General features: G+C 51.8%; 1 protein-coding gene across 1 annotated transcript; it reads right to left on the bottom strand.

Moving 5' to 3' along the window:
• Window positions 1–321: 321 nt before the first annotated feature.
• TIFAB (TIFA inhibitor) lies at window positions 322–4,226 on the bottom strand. Its single transcript, XM_046665580.1, has 2 exons — window positions 4,165–4,226; window positions 322–1,032 (listed from the first exon to the last, which is right to left on the bottom strand). Exon 2 carries the CDS (start codon window positions 1,020–1,022, stop codon window positions 408–410), a length of 615 nt encoding a protein of 204 aa, XP_046521536.1. The 5' UTR covers window positions 1,023–1,032; window positions 4,165–4,226; the 3' UTR covers window positions 322–407.
• Window positions 4,227–9,877: the final 5,651 nt, after the last annotated feature.

The following is a 9,877-nucleotide window of genomic DNA, read 5'->3' as shown; positions in this document are numbered from 1 at the left end:
AGCCTCAAGTGCCTGTGGGTATTTGAAAGTCGAAGGTAACCCGGAGCTACCACAAACGTAATTGTTACATGTGTCCATGCATTCCTGGGGCAACCTCAAGCTCCAGCTCTTAAGCAGCACACAAAATTAGCAACATAAAGTAACTCCTAGTCAGACAAGAGGGGGAAATGTGGGGAAAGCCTGAGAGAGGGTCGGAGAACCCCTCAGGGCCTCTAAAAGTATATGAAGTTCCTGTTACCTTGCATAGCTGTAACCATGGAGGTTGCTCCCCCCCACCCCAACCTATTCGTGTTTGCAGAATCGGTTCATTATTAGCCAGGCAGGCCTCGCTTGTCAACCTCACATGATGGAGCTCGAATATTCCAGGGCCTGTTTCAGCTGACGCTTGCCCTTGGCGGCCGGTGGTGCTAGCAGAGCAGGCTGTCTGGGGGCTCCCTCTGGAACTGTATTTCTGTTCCTCCTCCAGGGCTTGGCTGAGGAGGGTCGTCCTGAATCTGGGAAGGGCCATGGAGAAAGCCCAGGTGACCCAGCGCTCGCTCTCCTGAACCTGGGGGAGGCTGCTCCTGGGGGATGCTCTCCCATTCGTCCGTCTCCTCAGCTTGGGGCCTGTAAATCAGGGGCGAGGGGCTGAGATGGAAGCAGCAGACAAAGGCCTCCAGGGACGTGCCTCCCTCTACATGGACCACCATCTGGATGCCGGCGAAGGTGACCCTGTTGACGGTGCTCAGGGGGACCTGCTCTAGGAACCTCAGGGTCAGCCCATTGACCCATACACAGCCCCTGCGGCTCAGGGCCTTGAGGCAGAAGACCAGCAGAGCGCTGCCCTTCTCCCGGTAGGGCTCCAGGGACAGGTGTCGGCGGGAGAGGTTGGGGAGCCGCAGCTGGATGTGGGCATCCCGGCCTCGCCCCACCAGCAGCGGGCTGGTGTCGTGCTGCAGCTGCAGTGGGACATTGGTGAAAGCAGCCGGGCCCTGTGTGGGGTGGTGCAGGCTCACTCGCAAGACCGTGAGGGGCCTCTCCATGGATGGGACCCTGGGAAGGAGGGAATACAGACACACAGGTGTGGTTAGAGCCAGACACACCTCTGACTTCCTGAGCCCAGACATGCTGGCCCATCTCAGGGACCACTGCCCACCTCCAGCCAAACAGAGCCAAGCACTGACTGGGGATGCAGTCATTCTGCTTAAGCCAGGATGGAGCGAAGGCTGGAATTGGAGTGGAAGATCAGGCCCACTGGTTCTAGCCCCAGCTTCATCACAGTCACACTCTGCGAGTAGGACATGCCACCCACCCTCTCTGAATTTTAGTTTTTGTAATTTAGATATGTCTGTCCTTGTCTGTGCAAGGTATAAGGCATACCAGCTTGGGGGTGGGGTTTTGGTGGTCTATTGTCATTTGAGGACAATCTGGCTCTGCTTCATGGGAAGAGAAGGACAGACAGAATACACCTTCCTTGTATCTGACAGTCACACAACAAACCCTTGCTGAGCTCTGCTCTGAACCAGGCACTGGCCAGCTGCTGAGGATAAGCAGATGCAACAGGAGGACAAGCCCTTGCTCTCCAGGGCACCCAGCTGGCGGAGGAGACAGGTGCTTCTAGCACCAGGTGTTATGGAGGGACATAGAAGAGGGAAGCCCAGCCTGCTCCTGGGGGTCAGGAAGGCTGCCTGGAGACCCAGAGGAAGAACAAAAACAGCTAGCACATTCCAAGTGCTTCCTATGAGCCTGGCACCATGCCCAGTGGTTTATGGGCGTGAATGCCGTGAGCATGCCATCCTCTGTCTGGGAGAGAAGACAGGTCCTGATGAAGGAGGTGGAAGGGGCTGAGATCTCACTCAAGGACTGACAAGGGCTCCTGGGAGGGCAACTGGCCATATCTGCCCCAGTGGGAAATGCACACATCTTTTGTCCCAGCAACTATATCAACAATCTGTCCTTTAGAATCTCATTTGCACATGTGGGAAGGCTACTTGTAACAGTCAGCTTTTTTCCTGGGGGTTTGAGGAGCATAAACTCTCTGCCACATCCACCAACCCCATGTGGCCCAGGACCTGCCACCAGCTTCTACAGGAACAACCTTCAACAGGACTGAGTGGATTTGAATAACTAATTACAGTCATGCACCACATAATGACATTTCAGTAAAAAATGGACTGTATATGTGATGGTGGCCCCATAAGATTATAATGGAGCTACTCCAGAAAAAGGCATTGTTATAGGAGATGACAGCTCTGTGCATGTTATTGTCCTGGAAGGCCTTCCAGTGGGACAAAGTGTGAAGGTGGAGGACAGTGATATTGACAATCCTGACCCTATGTAGGCCTAGCCAAATGCATTTGTTTGTGTCTTAGTTTTTTTGTTTTTGTTCTTGTTTTTGTTTTTGTTTTTGTTTTTGTAAGGAAGATTGGCCCTGAGGTAACATCTGTGCCAATCTTCCTCTACTTTATGTGGGATGCTGCCACAGCATGGCTTGACAAGCAGTGCTAGGTGTGTGCCCAGGATCTGAACCCAAAAACCCCGGACCACCGAAGTGGAGCACGTGAACTCAATCACTATGCCACTGGGCTGGCCCCTATGTGTCTTTGTTTTTAATGAAACAGTTTAAAAAGTAAAAAAAAAAAATTAAAAATAAGAAACTTATAGAATAAGGATATAAAGAGAGAAAATGTTTTCTACAGCTGTACAATGTGTTTGTGTTTTAGCTGTGTTATTACGAAAGAGTCAAAAAGGTAAAAAAAAAAGTTTACGAAGTAAAAAAGTTACAGTAAGCTAAGGTTAATTTATTATTGAAGAAAGAAAAGTCTTTAAAATAAACGTAGCGTAGCCTAAGAGCACAGTGTTTATAAAGTCTGCAGTGTGCACAGTGATGTCTAGGCCTGCACAGTCACTCCACTCACTCACTGACTCCCCCAGAGCAGCCTCCAGTCCTGCAAGCTCCATTCCTGGTAAGTGCCTTGTGAGGGTGTACCACTTTTTATCCTTTATACTGTATTTTTACTGCATCTTTTCTATGTTCAAGTATGTTTGGCTACACAAATACTTACCACTGTGTTACAGTTGCCTGCAGTATTCAATACAGTAACCTGCTGGACAGGGTTGTAGCCTGGGAGCAATAGGCTACACCGTATTACCTGGTGCATAGTAGGTTATAGCATCTAGGTTTGTGTAAGTACTCTCTGTAATGTTCGCACAACGACAAAATCACCAAACAGACACATTTCCCAGAATGAAACCCCATCAAGTGACACATGCACTAATGTAAAAAAGCACCAGGCTTTTACTTACACTATTTTCTCTGCTAAGAACGCATCCTCCATCCCAAACTCTGTGTCCAAATACTGCTCATCTTCAAAGGCCTGGTTCAAATTCGACCTCATCTATGAAGCTCTTTTCCTTTCTCTGCCCTCTCACCCCCACAACAGGGAGACTCCCCCGCCCCGGGCACCTGGCTAACCCCCGTTCAGTCCATCTTCACATTACATGGTCCTTGTCCTGTCTTTCCTGAGCTCCTCTCCTGTCTCCCCTGAGGCTTCCGATCTAAGCTGCCACGCTGCCCTGTGCCCCACTGCCCAGGCCCTCTACCCCTCCTGCCTTTTGGATGAAGTAGGCAAATGGTGAGGACCTTCCATTCTGATGGTGAGGGGTGGGCCCCTCAGGACACCCCCTTTTCCTGACACACAGACACACGCCTGCCTCCCTCCACAACCCCCTTCTGGCCCCAGCTTCCAGAAAGCCTCTTCCTGAAGTGTGTGATATAAGCTGGGCCCAGGACAGCTGGGCCAGGCCTCCAAGGCCTCAGGCCCGGCCAGAAACTCAGAGTTCACTTCTAGGAACAAATCCTATGGCCCAGGGACCCTAAGAGACTCCCTCAGAAATAAAGGTTCACCACTGCTCATATAACCTTTCTCTCTGCTCCACTGAGCCCTCCAGAGCTGACAGAGACCCCCGCCAGAGTCGAGCTCCTGAGGAGGCCGTCTTGTGCCTCTAGGACCCTAGCTGATCTGGGGAAGTAGAAACCCAGCCCTACCAACACCACCTCCAGGATGAGATGGAGGAAGACATTCTGGGGTGTGCACCTGGCGGGAGCCAGCAGGGGCCCTTCTCCCGGCCCCGCCAGGCCTGCTCCCCTCACTGTGGATTCAAGCCCCTCTGACCTCCACTTACCTTACTGCCAGTGGCACATCTGGCTCTGATGCTGCAGCTGTGAGCTCTCGGGAGGGAGTGGTTCCAGGCCGGGGCGGGTCTGGGGATGATGATCACAGCTGAGGTTTGAGGATGTGATGTGTCAGAGTGCTCATCAGCTTGGTGCTTTCTTCCTTTTTCCCTTTAAAAAGGAAAGAAAAACAGTGTGATTTCCCATTGCAGAAGTGCAACCCTTGTGCTGAGAAGTTGAGAAACCCCAGCCTGGACTCCTGCTGGGACAGGCCCTGACAGGTGGGTTTCAACTCTGCCAGTCTCTACTGTCCCGTCTGTCCCCAGGGATCCTGAGATCTGTGTCCAGGGTATCAGCCAAGTCCTTCTTCTCTCCTGCCCATCAGTAGGGGCAAAGGCATCCCAGGCCAGTTAGAAAAGGGAGCCTCAGGGATTCATGCACTCTGCTTCGTGACATAGCCGTTGGGTTTGTGCACTCTGCTTTGGCAGCCTGGGGTTCACCAGTTCGAATCCTGGGCATGGACCTACACACTGTTCATCAAGCCATGCTGTGGCAGTGTCCCACATAGAAGAACTAGAAGGACTTGCAACTAGGATATACAACTATGTACTGGGGCTTTGGGGAGAGAAAAAAGAAAAATAAAGAAAAAAGGAGCCTCTTTGGACAGAGGGACAGTGTGGAGACCATTATGGTTGGACTTGGTACGGCTGAGGGGGCTGTGGGCAACAGAGAAGTCCACTGAGTGTCTCAGGAGAACGTGGGGCCTCATGGGAAGGGATAAAACAGCCACTCAGAGGGTGGCCTCCCCTGCAGGAGGACAGCTGAGGACACCTGCTATACTCCTCCTCCCGGGCTCTGCTGGCCTCCGAGGACAGTCTGGAAGAAATCAAGATGGATGCTTGCCCAGCATCATGGCTCGGGCCATCCTGGAGGTGACCCAGTGTCACAATGGTGCTGACCCTTCACATGGCACAGCTCTTCATAGTTTACCAGTGTGTTCCTATTGCCTTCATTGTACACACCAACCTGCCACACTGGCAAGAGACAGGTGCCCAGCTTATACAGGGGCAACTGAGGCCCCGGGAGGGGCAGTGCCCGGCCTAAGGCCCCAGAACAACAGCATGATCCTTCCTCTTTCTCCCGTCCAACCCTGGCTTTCATGGGCACTCTTGGAGGGTACACAGGTGAGTGGTGCAGGCCAGGCCACTCCTGTCAGTCAGCAGGTACCTCCCTGATCTGCCTCACTGCTCCCAGGCCCACTGCTTACGCACCCCTTGTGGGTGACCCTCGGGGCCCCTGAGGTCTCAGCACACCACACCCTGGAAGATAGGCCCCTCTGGGTACTATACTATTCTGGACCCCTAGCCTGCTTCCTTCATTCTCAGATTTTAAACTCTAGTTGGTTGCTTGTAACTAAGGAAGAAAAACAGAGAACTCTGAAAACCGTCAGCCATCCATGCCTGCCCCAGCCAGTGTGACACCACCACTGAGGCTCCCCCAGGAAACCAGCTCCCCCAGAGACAGGAACTATATCTGCCCCTGGAGTCAATCACGAACTAACCACAAGCGGCCTCCCTGTGTTCCATCTTCTCCACTATCTCTCAGAGCTCCAACATGCACTGAGCTGTGCCGGGCGTGTGTGAGAGCCCCTGAAGGAAGTGCACCATCAGGGTCATGCACAGGATGTGAGCACTCCCACGGGGAGCCCAGGCAGCCTTGGCACGAACAGTTATTGCAACAGAAAGGCAGGGATGGGAGAGGCCTGAGGAGTGTGTGCAGAGGGCTTTCTGGAGGAAGAAGGCCTTAGAGCCAACTCTTAATCTCAGGGCTAAACTAGAGAAGTTGGTGGCCTGGCAGTTAAAGGTTGGCTTTGGTGTCGGCTGTATCTGGATTCAAATTCTAGATTTTTTTGTGACTACCTGATCCTGGGCAAATCTTTTCACCTCTCTGACCCTCAGATTTTCTGTGAAATGGGAATAGTACTAGCATCTACCTCAAAGGAACATTGTGAGGATTCAGACAAAAAAAGAAAAAGCATTATGCAGTTTAGGTATGGTGTCTGGCACACAGAGCACTCAACAAATGGGAGTGGACACAAATAATTGATGATCAGATTTCAGCTCCAGCTATGGAACAGGTTACAACAGACCAACCTTCCCACAAAGAACAACTCTAAAAGTTGGGTTAAAAAAAAATCTGTTCGAAGGCATCGGAGAGCAACAAGGCAGATAGGACTTGAAGGTTAAGACCCGAGAAAGAAGAAAGACCCGTTAATTTAAGCCCAACAGGTTTCTTCCTTGTGGGCCATTTGCCAGTTCCAAAGCAACATGGGCCCAGAGGCTGAGCAGAAAGTGGCAGCTGAGACTCTCAGGGGTGTCATAGGACAGGGGAGATGCAAACTGGAGCTCAGGACTTGAGAGACCAAGTGCCCAGATAAAAGAGAACCACAGAGAAGTGAACTCATCTTTCTGTTCCACCTTCCAGATGTCTGCTGGTTTCAAAGCAGGTGGAATGAGAGGCTGAGGACCAAGTGAAAGCAAGGGCTCCAAAGTAAGAAGCTGAGCAGAGCTCTTAGCTGTGAGGGTGCTGGGGAGACGGGAACTGAAATTCAGGCCAGCCAGGAAGAGGGGCCTGTCAATCATCCCAGGCTTTCAGATGACTCTCAGGGTCCATGGGGACTAAGGGCAAACCAAATTAGACCTGGCCTTAAGAAGGCTGACAGCCAGCCTCAGATGATCTCAGTCTCTCTTCTCTAAATGGCTTCTAGAAGAAAAAGCAATCCTTGCCAGACAAAGTTAACATCATACAGAGCCTCTACAATTTTTCATTAACAATGTTCCATAATTAATAAAAAAATTACCAGGCATGCTAAGCTACCAGACCAACTGCCAAAAAACAAGAGAAAAAACGGACATAACTCTGCTCAGAGCAATGCCCAGCAAGAGACAACCTCACAATGCTTGTCCATGAAGAGACCTGTGCAAGAAAGTTATAGCAGTTCTATTCTATTAACCCAAAACTGGAAGCAACCTAAATGTCCAACAGGAAAATGGATAAACAAATCATATAATATGTCTACAGTGAAACACTACACAGCAATAAAAAGGAGAATGAACTAATGATATGCAACAATGTAGATGAATCTCAAAACCATTATGTAGAGCAAAGAAACCAGGCACAAAGGATATAGCCTGTTTGATTCCATTTATAAGAAATACAAGAAGGGGCAAAACTAGCCTGTGGTAAAAGAGGTCAGAATGTTGAATTATCTCTGCAGAGAAGGACTGACGGGTGTGTTAGTTTCCCAGGTCTGCTGTAACAAAGTACCACAAACCAGGGGGCTTAAACAACAGAAATTTATTGTCTCACAGTTCCGGAGGCTAGAAGTTCAAGATGGTTTCACCAAGGCTGGCTCCTCCTGAGGGATGTGTGAGAGAGAATCTGTTCCATGCCTCTCCCCTAGCTTCTGGTGATTTGTTGGCTATCATTGGCCTTCCTTGGCTTGTAGAGTATCACCCTGGTCTCTGCCTTCATCCCGACATGGTGTTCTCCCTGTATTCAGTGGTCTAATGCAGCATTTCAGGCATGCTGACTGGCTGGCGAGGGAGAGAAGCCATGTACAGTCTGGGCAGCTAGGTAGATCCCAGGGCTCTTGCTGGCACCATTCCCCCTCTGAGTACAGACAGCTGTACCTCCCTGATGGATGGAGGGATAACCAGAAGCTCAAATGGCCACTCTGAGGTGTTTCAAAGGCTGCAAAGGCACCTGGGACTGAGCCTGCAGAGTGGAAGGTGGCTGGCCATGTTCCAGAGCCGTTCTTCTCTGCGCATCAGTCTCCCCAGGCCAGACCGCCAACTGCACGTCTCTGAACCATGGGAGAAGGCCTCCTCCTCAGGGCTCCCCACATACACTGCCTTTCAGTCTCGATAATACTCAGGTGTTCCTGCTCACCAGCACAGAAGGGCAGTGGGCACTAGGCAGAAGCCTGGCAGGAGGCTTTGCTATCCCCAGGTGTGTGAACTTGGTTAGTCCTAGCCCCTCTCTGGGTCTTGGTTTTCCTCCCTTGGGGATGGGACACCCTCTCCCTACTGCCCCTGGCAACCGTGCCTCAGTGAGAGGAGGGCTATGCCCACAGCCCCAGCCCTGGCGTGGGAGAAGGGGTGGGCATGAGAAAGGTGTTCATGGCCCCTGTGTTCTTAGTAACTCTGCTCAGAGCAATTCCCAGCAAGCGAGAGAACTGAAACAGCCAGGACATTATCTGGCAAGGGGAAGTCCTGCCCAGGCTGCATCCTCCAAAAGCCCGCAGGAGGTCCTGCTGGTAACTGGCAGGCATTCCCCTGTGGGGGGCGGGAGTGGGTGGAGGTGATGGATTCGCTCTGCTTGGCCCCCTTGGCTAGGACGGCTCCCTCTGGTTGGTGCTGGGCCACTGATACACATCAGTGAGCAAATGTTCCCCATCAGGGGCTCCTTGGAGAACTCAGAGCAAAACAGCAGCTTCCGGGTCTTTCTACAATGGTGGGCAGGCAAGGACTCTGGTGTCAGACAGACCCGGGTCTGAGGCTTAGCTCTTTCTTGTGTGTCCTCAAACAAGTTACTTAGCCTCTCTGAATCTGATTTCTGCTCTGTAAAATGAGGATAATTGGTTGTTGCATGAGGGTGAAACGAGATAGGTGCAAAGCGCCAAGTATGTGGTGGGAAGTTGGTAAATGAGAACTGGTCCTGGCGGAACCCTGAACTGCAGAGCGGAGTGGAGCTGCATCCTGGGGAGAGGGGCTGGCAGAGCAGACTAACAGCCTATCCACACCCCAAACTCTCAGAAGGCCCCAGGTTTTGCTTAAAACAAACCTAATTTTGGAGTTGAACACATAATTTTCATGAGTTTGATACAGATCCCATGTTAAATGATAATGAAGTAAAAGGGAAGCTCTCGGAAGAATCTCCAGGTTGTTGCTGGGGCATGAGGCCCTGACACGGGAGGAGAAGGCTACCCATTGTGCAGATGAGGAGGCTGAGGCTCACAGTGCTTAGTCCACTCACCCAAGGCCACACATCTGGGAAGTGTCAGAACCAGGATTTGAACCCTGTTGATGGGACTCTTGGGCCTAACCATGAGGCTACTGTACCTCCCTGGTGGTGATCTCTGGACTTGGCTGCCCTGCCTTGGAAGGTGTGCTCCAGCTGGCCGGCTGGCAATGCACTCAGCAGAGAGAGGGGTCTGCTTCCAGCCCCGCAAGCCTGTGCAGCTGACACTTGCCCCCCCACCCCCACCCCCGGACCCCCGCCATGTCCTGATGGCCTGTGGCCACCAGGTAGCAGCATCCCTAAACCCCTGGGGCCTGCTTTTGAAGGTGGAAGGGGAGGACAGTGAAAGTCTGGGGGAGCCATTCATGGGGCCGCTGGGGAGCGAAGCATGAGGGAGGCCAAATGCTGAGGGTGGGACAGGAGAGAGTCCTTGCTTCTTGGACTCAAAATGCCCTGGAATCTACAGATGAATACAAGATGAATCTACAGCAAATCTCACCAGAGGACACCGACTCATTGAGCATGGAGATATGGCAGGAAGCCAGAGCACGAGGCCATGAGGAGCAGTGGTTACAAGCACAGGTGCCGGGACATGCAGACTCAGAAAGGTTAAGTAACCTGCCCAAGGACACAGACAGTGCACAGCACAGCGAGGATGAGAAGCCAGGTTTGCTCCCTTATCTGTAAAACGGAGTAACAATG

This window comes from Equus quagga, chromosome 7, assembly GCF_021613505.1.
Source record: "Equus quagga isolate Etosha38 chromosome 7, UCLA_HA_Equagga_1.0, whole genome shotgun sequence".
Classification (NCBI taxonomy): domain Eukaryota; kingdom Metazoa; phylum Chordata; class Mammalia; order Perissodactyla; family Equidae; genus Equus; species Equus quagga.
Note: the sequence above shows the minus strand (reverse complement) of the source record. Positions and strands in the feature narration are given on the sequence as shown.